Source organism: Jaculus jaculus, chromosome 11, assembly GCF_020740685.1.
Source record: "Jaculus jaculus isolate mJacJac1 chromosome 11, mJacJac1.mat.Y.cur, whole genome shotgun sequence".
NCBI lineage: Eukaryota > Metazoa > Chordata > Mammalia > Rodentia > Dipodidae > Jaculus > Jaculus jaculus.
This window is the reverse complement of record NC_059112.1, coordinates 93691198-93704062: the sequence shown is the minus strand read 5'-3', so window position 1 is coordinate 93704062 and position 12865 is coordinate 93691198. Positions and strand designations below refer to the sequence as shown.

The 12865-nt window shown below is 39.2% G+C and overlaps 1 protein-coding gene across 4 annotated transcripts in view; it reads left to right on the top strand.

Annotated features, from left to right (window-relative positions):
- Dcun1d1 (defective in cullin neddylation 1 domain containing 1) overlaps positions 1-11989 on the top strand; it is a 45690-nt gene extending 33701 nt beyond the window's left edge. For all 4 annotated transcript variants that reach the window (XM_045130072.1, XM_045130071.1, XM_045130074.1 and 1 more), the window contains exons 5-7: positions 7477-7559; positions 7776-7872; positions 9248-11989. In XM_045130072.1, the coding sequence (XP_044986007.1) occupies positions 7477-7559; positions 7776-7872; positions 9248-9327 (260 nt within the window). In that variant the 3' untranslated portion in view covers positions 9328-11989. The remainder of the gene's footprint in view (positions 1-7476; positions 7560-7775; positions 7873-9247) is intronic.
- Positions 11990-12865: the final 876 nt, after the last annotated feature.

The following is a 12865-nucleotide window of genomic DNA, read 5'->3' as shown; positions in this document are numbered from 1 at the left end:
AAGTGCTGGGATTACAGGTTGCACCACCACGCCCAGCAAAATTTTAACTTTCAAAGTTGCGTAAAGTACATTCACTGGGTTTAGATTTACTCTTCTAAGCCACTTTGAATAGCCTACTAGAATGATGTTTACTTATTTTTTAATATGCAAAATGTAAATGAGAAACTTGAAAGAAATTGTCTTTATGAAACCTATCAGTATATATGTTGAATATATACCAATAAAAATAAAAAACAGGCTGGGTGTGGTGGCACATGCCTTTAATCCCAGCACTCGGGAGGCAGAGGTAGGAGGATTGCTGTGAGTTCGAGGCCACCCTGAGATTCCATAGTAAGTTTCAGGTCAGCCTGGGCTAGAGTGAGACCCTACCTCAAAAAACAAAAAACAACAACAAAAAATAAAAAAACAGGCCGGGCATGGTGGTGCACGCCTTTAATTCCAGCACTTGGGAGGCAGAAGTAGGAGGATTGCTGTGAGTTCAAGGCCACCCTGAGACTACACAGTTAATTCCAGGTCAGCCTGAGCCAGACCCTACCTTTAAAAATTAACTAACTAACTAAATAAATAAATAAATAAAAAACAAAGATAATTATTTAAATTGTTAGTATTTTTTAATATTAAAACATTTAGAGAGAGAGGGGGAGAGAGAGAATTGGCTGCCAAAGCCTCAGCCACTGTAATTGAACTCCAGACAGCTGCACCACCTAGTGGGCATGTGCGACCTTGCACTTGCCTCACTTTTGTGCATCTGGCTAATGTGGGATCTGGAGAGTCAAAAACATGGGTCCTTAGGCTTCACAGGCAAGTGCCTTAACTGCTAAGCCATCTCTCCAACCCATATTTAAGTTATTTTAAATATACCTTGATAAGGTTGTAGGACAAGTTTTAAAGCTATCAAAGTGGATACAGCATTGTTAACAGAAGTAAAGTAACAATGGAACTTCAGATACAAAGAGATATACACTCAGAAGTGGAGAGGGCAGTGTTTGTTACTCTAAAATAATGAAATAAAAGTCCATGATACTGTACATGATTCTCTTGTGTTTTGATTTTTGTTACCTCTTATTGAGGCAGGGTCTGCTCTGGAACTCTCTGTAGCCCAGGCTTGACTTAGACTCACAACCCTTCTCCTACATCAGCCTCCTGAATTCTGAAAATAAAGGCATCTGGTTCTGAATATGACGCTCAAATTTTTTTCTTTTTTTTTTTTTGAGATAGGTTTCGCTCTAGTCCAGGCTGACCTGGAATTTACTATGTCATCTCAGGGTGGCATCAAACTCCTCTTACCTCTCTCCTCTTACCTCTGCCTCCCAAGTGCTGGGACAAATCAGTTTGGTGTGTACGTGAGTGTGTGTCTGTGAATGTGGAGGTGAGAGGCAACTTTTGGGCTGGTCTTTGCTTTTCCGTCTCACTTGCGGGTTCTCTCTCTGCTGCTGCTGTTCTTTGCTGTGCCCTCCACAAGCTTCCAGGAAGATTCTCTCCACCTCCTACCTTGCTGTCGGCATGCTGGGATTGCAGAAGCCTGCCTGGCATCCAGCTTTAAGTGGAATCTAGGGCATCGACTCAGCTCCTCAGGCTTGAGCATCAAGCACTTCAACCACTGAGCCATCTCCGCAGCCATGATTCTTGAGGTTACTGAAACCTAGAGGCCAAAGTGACTTGGTGCTGACAGTGTAGAACATTACTCTGGGCATTCTCTAATCCCCTTCACCTCCAGCAGTCAGTATTGTTTTCAAAACAGTGAGAAGCTGAGACCGCGGGTGAGTGATGTAGCTAGGTCAGAGAGCATATGCCATCTAATTTTCAGATTGTATCACTTCACTTGCTCAGTTCCCCAGAGCCTATTTGCATACTTAATTGAGCTAATTTAGAAACTAATGTTGCCTGCTACATAAGAAATATTGATTGACTGTGCCACTTTGTCTCTCTGTCCAAGCCAAAGTCCAGCCAGGCATGGTGGTGCACACCTTTAATCCTAGCACTCTGGAAGCTGAGGTAGACAGATTGCCATGAGCTTGAGGCCAGCCTGGGACTACAGAATGAGTTCCAGGTCAGTTTGGGCTAGAGTGAGACTCTACTTTGAAGAGCCAAAGAAATCCATTTATTCATCCTAGTGTGGTGGCTCATACCTTTAATCCCAGCACTCAAGGCCACCCTGAGACTACATAGTGAATTCCAGGTCAGCCTGTGCTAGAGTGAGACCCTACCTCGAAAAACAAAACAAAACAAAAAAAAAGATAAAATAAAATCCACTTATTCCTCATACACAGTTTTTCCTTATTTTGCTTGCTAAAGTGAGGATTAAAACTATGTAGAATCTAAATTTAAACTTTAAAAAAAAGAATTGGCTATATATGTGTATGATACATTTTGATTATAATTGCCTCCTATATGCTACTTTTTCTATGAGAGTGAGCCAGAGAGGATTGGCATTCCAGGGCCTCTAGCCACTGCAGTCGAACTCCAGACATGTGTGCCACCTTGTGCATCTGGCTTATGTGGGTTCTGGGGAGTTGAACCTGGCTTTGCAGGCAAGCACCTTAACTGCTAAGCCATCTCTCCAGCCTCCATATGCTACCGTGTGTGTGTGTGTGTGTGTGTGTGTGTGTGTAGTATGTGCATGTTCATAAACCTCAGATGGTATGATAGGTATATTGTCCTGTCTCTTTTTTTGCAGGCGGGGGGGCATAGGGTCTCACTGTAGTCCAGGCTGACCTGGAATTCACTGTGTAGTCTCAGGATGGTCTCGAACGCATAGTGATCCTCCTACCTCTGCCTCCCGAGTGGGGAGTGGGATTAAAGACATGTACCACCATACCTGGCCTGTCTCTCTTTTTGAGACAGCATCTCCCATTAGCCTGGAGCTCACAAGTTATGGTAGACTGGCTGGGCAGCAGGTTTCTGGGATTTACCTGTCTCTACCTCTTAAGTAGTAGGATTATAGGCATGTGCCTGGCACTTATGTGGATACTGGGAATTGAACTCAGTTCCTCATGCTTGTGAGCCAAGCACTTTGTTGACTATCTCCTCAGTTCTCATTGATTCTTTGTATTTTTATTTATTTTATTTAAAAATTTATTTGAGAGAGGTGGTGGTTTGATTCTGGTGTCCTCCATAAACTTAGGTGCTCTGGATGCTAGGTTTCCCAGCTGATGGCAACTGTAAATTAAAGCCTCCTGGAGGCAGTGTATTGTTGGGGCTGGGCTTATGGGTGTTATAGCCAGTTTCCCCATGCCAGTGTTTGGCACACACTTCTGTTGTTATTGTCCACCTTATGTTGGCCCAGGGGGTGATGTCCACTTTCTGTTCATGTCATCATTTTCCCCTGCCATCATGGAGCTTCTTCCCCTCAAGCCTGTGAGCCAAAATAAACCTCTTTTTCCCACAAGCTGCTCTTGGTTGGGTGATTTCTACCAGCAATGTGAACCTGACTGCAACAAGAGGAGAGACAGAATATGGGCATTCCAGGGTCTCCTGCCACTTGAAACGGACTGTAGATTCACATACCACTTTGTGCATCTGGCTTTACGTAGGTACTAGGGAACTGAACCTGCAGTCAGGCTTTGTAAGCAAGCGCCTTTAACTACTGAGCTATCTTCCCAGCCCAATTCTTTGTATTTTTTCATTTCTGTTTAATATATTTCTGCCCTGATCTTTATTATTTCTTTCTATCTACTGGTTTTGGGTTTGGCTTGTTCTTGTTATTCCAAGACCCTAAGCTGTATTTTGAAGTAATTTATTTTTAATTTTAATTTTTTATTAATTATTTGACAGAGAGAAAGAGGGGGAGAGAGAGAGTTTGAGAGAGAGAGAGAGAGAGAGAGAGAGAGCACGCCAGAGCCTCCAGCTGCTGCAAACTCCAAGACACTTGTGCCCCCTTGTGCATCTGGCTTATGTAGGTCCTGGGGAGTTGAACCTGGGTCCTTTGGCTTTGTAGGCAAGTGCCTTAACTGCTAAGCCCAAGTGATTTGTTTTTTTTTTGATCTCTGATATTTTTAATATAGGCACTATAAAATTTCCTCCTATGATTGCTTTCATTGTATCTTATATGTTTTATAAAGAATGTTGTTTTAATTTGATTTTTTGTTTGTTTGTTTGTTTTTCAAGGAAGGGTCTTGCTGTAGTCCTGGCTGACCTACAGTTCACTATGTAGTTTCAGGGTGGCCTCAGATTCTTGGTGAATCTCCTACCTCTGCCTCCCGAGTGCTGGGATTAAAGGTGTGCGCCATTACGCCTGGCCTGATTCTTACTTTTAAAAATATCCTCCTTGGTTTCTTTCAATGAGCCATTCTCATTTAATAGTGTGTTATTTAACCTTCATGGGTTTATACTTCTCTGCCATTTGTCTTGGTGTTGATTTCTAGTTTTATTTCATTGTAATCAGATACCAGAAATTGTTTTTCTGTATTTGTTATGTCTTTCTTTTTATCCTCTTATGCAGTCTGTTTTAGAAAAAGTGCTTTAGGCTTCTGAGAAGAATGTGTATTCTGTAATAACATTTAGATAAAATGCTTTATAGATGTCTGTTAGGTCCATTTGATTATAATACCATTTAGCTTAAATGTTCTGTTGATTTTTTTTTTTTTTGTCTGAATAACCTGTTTATTGGTGAGATTGGGGTATTCAATTTCCCCTGTTATTGTATCTGTGTCTGTGTATCTGTGTCTTTACATCTAGTATTATCTTTTATACAGTTAGATGTGCTGATGCATAATGTTATTTCTGGCATCTCATCTGAAAAAAGTCATTGCTTATACCGATGTCTTAAAGTCTTCCTGTTTGTTTTGTTCTAGAAGTTTATGTTCAGATACTCTATTTAAGCCTTTCAGTTGATCCATAGTTTGAAAGATAAAAGTTTATTCTTAGCTGGGCGTGGTGGTGCACGCCTTTTATCCCAGCACTCAGGAGGCAGAGGTAGGAGGCTTGCTGTGAGTTCAAGGCCACCCTGAGACTACACAGTGAACTCCAGGACAGCTTGGGCTAGAGTGAGACCCTACCTCGGAAAATGAAAGAAGAAAGGTTTCTGTTTTCTGTATGTAGTTAGATATTGATTGAGAAGAGTCTCATGTGGCCCAGACTAACCCCTAATTCACTGTGTAGTCAAGAATGACCTTAAACTTCTTTCTTCCTGCTCCACACCTCCTTAATGTTGGAATTAAAGGCATGCACCACCATGCTTAGTTTACTGAGGGCCGGACTTCTCACTGAAAACCTCGTGCATGCTGGGTGAAAGTTCCGCCATTGAGCTACAGACCCAGCTCAAACTATTTCGTTGGCATTGTTTAGCTTGGCTGTAGATACATGGTTTTATGGTTGTGATCTTTATTCTGTCCAATATTGTACTGTTTTGGCCGACCATCATTTTGTAGTATGTCTTGAATCATCAAGTATTATGATATCTCTAAATAACCACAATAATAATAATTATTACTTCTCTTTGTATTTTGAGGCAGTGGCTCATTTTAGCCCAGGCTGACATGAACTCACTCTAGCTCAGGCTGGTTTCACACTCATAGCAATCCTCTGACCTCAGCTTCTCTAGTGTTGGGATTAAAGGGATGTACCAACATGCCCAGCTCTACTTTATTATTTTTATTCAAGATTGCTTTGGCTATTGTCTCTTCAGTGCTGTGTATTGAGTCCAGGCCTCCTGCATAGAAATCAGTTGATGAAGATTTGGATGAGTATACAAAAGGTAGATCAGCAGAGAGGTCTTAATCTTTACATGGAATTTTGGTCAAAGTTGTTGACTGTCTTGAATTCCTGTGAGGTTAATAAAGATGGTGAGACTGGTTTCCTGTGTCAATACTTCCTGAGTTGGCCATACCTCCATCTGTATGCTTCCTGTGCATATGCCAAGCTTTCTTTGTTTGTTTGTTTTTGTTTTGCAAGGTAGGGTTTCCCTCTAGCTCAGGCTGACCTGGAATTCACTATGTAGTCTCAGATGGCCTTGAACTCATGGTGATCCTTCTACCCATGCCTCCCAGTGCTGGGACTAAAGGCGCGCGTCACCAAGCTGGGCTCATATGCCAAGCTTTTGGAAAGATAGCCTCTTGCTGGTCACTGATGAGATTGTTGGAGTAGGAATGTTTACAAAATAATGTTTCTGGAGAAGTTTTCTTCAGGTTATCTATTTACCACCTGGGGAGATGGTTTAATCAGTTAATGATTCCTTATCCTAGCTTCAGCTCTCATTATAAGATAGATGTCTATATCATTGCCTCCCTCCCTCTTCTACCAGGTTAAGAATCCTCTTGCAAGCGATTGGGTCTGTGTTTATTACTAGGTTTTCCAGTGCTGGGGATTGAAATCAGGACCTGTACCTGCTAGACAGGTGTTCAACTACTGAGCTATATTTCAGCCAGATATGACTTATTCTAAATAAGTCCTCCCAGGTTTTTAGCATTTGTGATTTTAATTGATTTCTTATATATTATCTGATTTTTGTTAATGAATCAGTGTTGTTTGATTTTTAAATTTCGAGGAGCACTTGCTTCTCTGCTTTCCTTGGTCCCCAGGCTTCATCATTTTGCAGGGGTGAGACTGAGGTCATAACTGAATGGATTTTTGTTTCCTGAAATGTAACTTCCCCAGAGATGTAGATTCTCTCATAAAAGCTGTCTACCTTTCTCAACTTGAGTTCCTTGAAGGAGAGACACACGACTTCTCTGTCATGGGACAAGCGTGCGATGCTCGCACGGTGGCTGTTGGCAGCAGGGTTTTCTTTAGCTGTCTCTCCTCCCCTTTGTGCTCCGTTAACAATTATTTTGCATTTAGCAAATTAAAAGAAAATCTTAGATTATTATTTAATTTCTCAAATTCTATTTTGTTTTCATAGTACTGGGGATTGAACCTAAGGGCCTTGTGCATTTTAAGTCAGTGTTCTTATGGCCTCTTGTAGTTAGATCCAATTTGACCACAGCTTCTGGAGTAAGAGTGTTAGTTGAGCAAATGTTTTCATTCCAACCTCTCTGTGTGCATATGGGGTTCTAAGCTGGGACAGGTTTGCCCTTAGGAGTATTTGGCAATGTCAGGAAGCATTCTGGTTTTCAAATACTGCAGGTAGAGTGAAGTTGCACTGGCATCTGTTAGGTAAAGGCAGGGTGCTGCCAAATTTCCTGTGTCACATGCACAGCCTCTTTGGCAATCAGGTATTTAGCTCAGAATGTTACAGGGCCCAAGTGTGGTGCCTGGATGGATTTGAATACTTAGTACAGAATTCTTTTTGCTTAACTACATCATCTGATTTCAGCCTCAGAACATGCCTGTGAGGTAAGTGTTATCCTTCTTATCCTGGAGGCCCTGACATTCATTGGTAGAGAAGCAGGGCACAGACTGGATTTGCCCCTGTAAGAAAACTTTACTATGTAAGTACTTGGGATGTAAGCTTTACAGACTTTCTTTGGTCTTACCTGTTCTTTTGCAGGGACAAGTATTTATAGCACTGAAGTACATAATTTATTTTTAATATTACAGATCTAGAAATGGCCATTGCCTACTGGAACTTAGTGCTTAATGGAAGATTTAAATTCTTAGACTTATGGAATAAATTTTTGTTGGTAAGTTCATATTTTCTTCAGTTTCATGTGCTTTCTCTTAAGATAATACCATGCTTTGAGATAAATGAACATGTTTGAAGGCATCCTTAATGTTAGAGCATGTAATTGACAGTAAGATGTGTGATGCCAGCACACCACTGTGTAGTTCTGATCTGGTCTTGTGTTTCTGTGTGTATTTCTTAATGATTCAGATGTTTGTTTGTTTGTTTTTAATAGGAACATCATAAGCGATCCATACCAAAAGACACTTGGAATCTTCTTTTAGACTTCAGCACGATGATTGCAGATGACATGTCCAATTACGATGAAGAAGGTAATGGAATGTTTGCCCTGTGTGAAAGTCCTCTATTTTCTGTTTTTTCTTGTAGTTGGATCTTACACTAATAATCTTTTTTCTCCCCCACCCCCATCTTCTTTTGTTCTGGGCTCTGAACCCAGAGCCTTCAAGGTCTTAGTATTTTTGTTCATTTTTTTTTTTAAATTTATTTGAGAGCGACATACAGAGGGAGAAAGACAGATAGAGGGGGAGAGAGAGAACGGGCGCGCCAGGGCTTCCAGCCTCTGCAAACGAACTCCAGACGCGTGCGCCCCCTTGTGCATCTGGCTAACGTGGAAGGTCTTAGTATTTTAGATTTCAGCCAGTGGAGATGTAGCACAGTGTTAGAGCACTTGCCTAGCATACACACACACACACACACACACACTTCATATTTATGTCTTCTAGAAAGGCATGAATAATGCTCATCCACATTTTAAGAGTTTTAGCTTACTTTAAGAATACATTTTCAATTTGCATACTCATTTAATGCATTTAAAAAAATTAGTCTTATGCTAACTCCTGCTGGCTTTATCTGTTTTGAAATGCACTTTAAATGTGGTGCACTCAGTAAACCTTCACTGGTTGAACGCTCACCGCCGTCTGTTTCTTGTGTGAGACGGCGCTGTCTTCACGAGCGGTGTTGCACGCTGCGTCTTGGTTGGTAGGTAGCAGTGCTTGCAGTTATTTCTTACATAATACCTGGTCTTGAGAACCAGCAAAAGGGTATTTTGAGATTCTTGATGGTGGAGGTATCCTTTCAAAAATCTCTTGTGGTCTTTCATCTATGTAAGTGTTCTGCAACCATTTAGCCATTTTTCACTAAAACATACAAAAATGTTTAATTTTGCACATGACTGATGATTGTGCTTTCTGTTAAGTTTTATGAACTGGATAGCAACCATTGGAGCTTGGTGGGAGGGTGTTGGTGCCATGTATCAGCTTAATATCTTAGTAATTTACTACCATGCCCTGGTTAACTTCCTTGGTAAGAATGCCACAGATTGCCTGGAAGCATGTTTCTCCCGGTGGAATGCAGGTGTGAGCTGTGCCGTCATCTCACGCCGTCCTGTATGCTGCCGGTTTTGATCACGTATTCACACTGCCTGAATGCAGTAACTTTCCAAAAACCATAGCATTGTGTGTTACTGATGCCAGAAAAGTTGTTATTGTTGCTCAAGCAGTAATCCTGTGCTGGAATAAGAGATTACAGAGAATACTAAAGAATATTTTGAGTAGAAAATGTAAAGCTTGAGTCTGAAAGACCAGTGGGAATAGATAAGAATATTATACTTTAATTTATGAGGAAGGTATAAAAAGGATAATATTAAAATATTTCTATTTTTCTTCCATATTTTTTCTTATTTTCCAGGAGCATGGCCTGTTCTTATTGATGACTTTGTGGAATTTGCACGCCCTCAAATTGCTGGGACAAAAAGTACAACAGTGTAGCACTAATGGAACCTTCTAGAATGTACATAGTCTGTACAATAAATACAACAGAAAATTGCACAGTCAATTTCTGCTGGCTGGACTGAACTGAAGATCAATCCTCACAATTCAAACTGAGGGTTGAGACAAAACTTTCAGGAAACATCTTGGACCATATCGTACTTCATTCTCCTAATGGTGGTTTGGGCTTGTCTTCTAGTCTGGGCCGCTCTAAACATTTACAATTCCAACATTGTGGATCTCATCTCTCTGTGGACCATCCTAGTTTGTCCTCCCATAAGTCTTAGAAGCTTTATGATGATTATTTTGGGTTTCCATTCTTGCATAAAGCACAATGCTGTCTTCATCAGAAAACAGTTTGGCATAAGAATTAAACATGATGAACATCACAAGCAGTTTATAAAAACTTCTTACACATATGCTTTGGGCTAGTTGCAAAGACTTTGCTGATGGTACTTCCAGGGAGAGTGATACATTGAAGTGAACCAGGTCTGGATGGTTCTTGTTTGGGAGGATTCAATCTTTTTTTTTTTTTTTTTTTCCTGGCAAATCACATACATTGTTGATGTGAGTAGAATATCTGATGAAAGACATGTCAAAATAACCAATGTGAAAAAATTTTTAGGATAACTTGGTGCCTACCTGAAAAATGTGTTGCATTTCAGACTCTTGATTTCCAAAAGGTTCCACAGGATGAGTTTGCACTTGTCTTACCCATGTCTAAACACAGTGGTCCTGCAGGGAATTTTGATTTAGAAAACATCGGCATGAGGCATAATGTTCGATTCGCTCTAGACTGCATTATGCACCTCGGATTGGATTTCATTATGCTTTTGAAATGCTTAGATGCCTATTGAGTAAGTTATCTATTTAATTTGTTTTGAATGTTTGGATTGCTATACAATACAATATTCTAAATTTAGGCATGAGGGTTTATTTTATTTTTATTTTTTGGTCATCGCACTATGAAACACACCTGGATTTCTCTTAATTTATATGATGATAGTAAGAATTAAATTTTGGAATGGTTGTGATGAGCCATGAAATGAAGTTCAGTCTCTAAGATACAGGTACTACTCTTTGAGGCAAGTAGTCCATTTATGATGACTTCTTATTTTGTTGAAATTGTTTTGACTGCTAAATCACTGTGGTTGCCAAATCTTTACACCAGGAGCAAAGCTTTCCAAACAAGCATATACTTGATGCAGAATACCAATCTGGCTTCTATTTTTATGATATTTCGTCTCTTGACTTTTTGTTTCACTCACATTAGCTATTTTCACATCAAAGCAAAAGGCTATCTTGTTTGTATTTTATTTTTATTACATGACCTGGAAATGCGTGTTTTTGTTTCTGTACTGACATGTGGTGAAGAGAGTGTTACTTGCATCACCGTTTCCATAAGGCTAACAGTGAAGTGAACTGGGGTACTGGATGGCTGAACTCTGGCAGGAACAGATTTTGATGGTGTATCCAGGTCCTCCCCAGGGCCTAGTAGGGAGGTTAACAGAGGAATGTACTCTGGTACAGTTTATGCAGATATGGAAATGATTTTTAAAAACAATGACATATTAAAACTTTTATATTCACATGATTTTGAAACTGCCTAGAAAGCTTATCTTACAAAAATATTATTTCAATCATAACTTTAAGAATGTGATTCTACCAAAAGAAAAATTGGTAAATTTCTATTCAAGTTACAGGAATTGGTTATTAAAAGAAAAAAGAAGACTCCTGCTGTTTCAGTATTCCCTGATTTCATTTTGTAAATATGAAGAGGAACTTCAATTATGGAAAAAATTGAAAAGCTATATATGCATATAAATGTATTGTTTTACTTCCTGTCTTGAAGATTTTGAGTTCTGGTGTTGTTTTCAGATGGATTAATTCAAGTATGCTGTGTTTTCAAATGAGATTCATTAGCCCCCACCCCCAACATAATTTTATTTTTCATAAGACCTTAATATTGGTTGTGGCCTAATGCCTTGGGATTTACAGATTTTTCTTTTTAAATGCCAGACCTTTTCAACAAAATAGTGTTTGTCATCAGTTTGGTACTAAACATTTATAATTACTGTGTAATTATAAACAAAATTACATAAAGCTTTGACTATAATTATGTAGCATAAAAGTTAAGGTTGTTCACTATGATGGCAACTTAGAATTAAAACTATTACTAGGGCTCAAAAGAGAAAATGGATCTAATGTGTTGTGATTTTTCTAAGGATCAATGTTTGGTTTTAGGGAATATTTTGTACTAAAAATGCTTGCATATGGATGTGTGTGTGTGTGTGCGCGCACGTGCGTGTGTGTGCAAGAGAGAGAGAATGAACCTGTGAGTGTGAGGGAGGAAGGTGCACGCGTGACTTGATGCTTGAGTCAGTGTTCCTGGTTTCATCCTGTCCAGTTCCCATGCCGAATCCTTGTTTTCCACTGAACCACAGGTAGAGTTTCCTTTTTGCCAAATGTCAGAACAGGTACACATCTTAAAATGTAATGCCTTCAAATAGTAAAATGTATAAAATAGAAGTAACCACATATAACCCTACTTGAGATCAAGGCTATCTTTAGCGAATATCATCTCTGTAAGTTCCATTGTGTTTTACAATCCCTGTCATCTTTACCAACAGAGGCAATAAAAGCTTCAGTGAAAGTGCCATGACTACATGTCTTCACAGATTATTTCAGTGCATTAGCTTTGCAAAACTAAAATATATTCAGAAACAAGTATACAGAAAGACTACTCATGAAGAGCAAGTGTTGGGGAGTAAAGATACACCAAGTTTTATTTACCACATTTACAATGTTTTGCAACTGTATTAGGCTGCTTTATTCAGTCAACAAGATAATTGTAATTGTGTGATAACGGCATTATGTATGCACCTGTCATTATACTTTTGAAAAGTTTTAAGGAAAAGAAATTCACTTAAAAACATGGAGCCCTTTTTTGCCTTTTATAAATAATGTGTACTATTTTTTTTTTAAATCAAAGATCTAAGCAGAATGTTTTCATTTGATGAAAATCAAGACGTTTGTGCAGACTGACTTCCATGTTGCTTAGGTGTTTATGCTACTGTCTGGACTGTGTATTGGAAAGCTGCCATTTTGACATATGAATGACAGAAGAAAGTTCAAGTGGAAGAATTTGGGTATAAAAATGGAAAATGGAATTGGGGGAATTTTTCAGGGCTCCCAAAGTATATCTTTGTAAAACTGAATCAACGTTCAATAACAATTTATGTAGAGCCGAATGTTAAGTTATGTATCTTTAATAGGAAATACTTACCTAGCACTTTAGTTCTTTTTAAAGGTCACCTTATACTTTCAACAATATGATTCATATTGAATAGCAAGATGCTTTGGTAATATTTTATCAAATTTGATAATGTGCTGGTGAAATGTTTTAAGTGTGATTTATCATAGATCAGTAACTCAGGGTACATCCTGAATTGTGATTTCTATATGGCATAAGGTAGATAGGGCTCAAATTATGGCTCCTTGAATAATTGATTATAAACTTGAGTATATCTCTGAACTC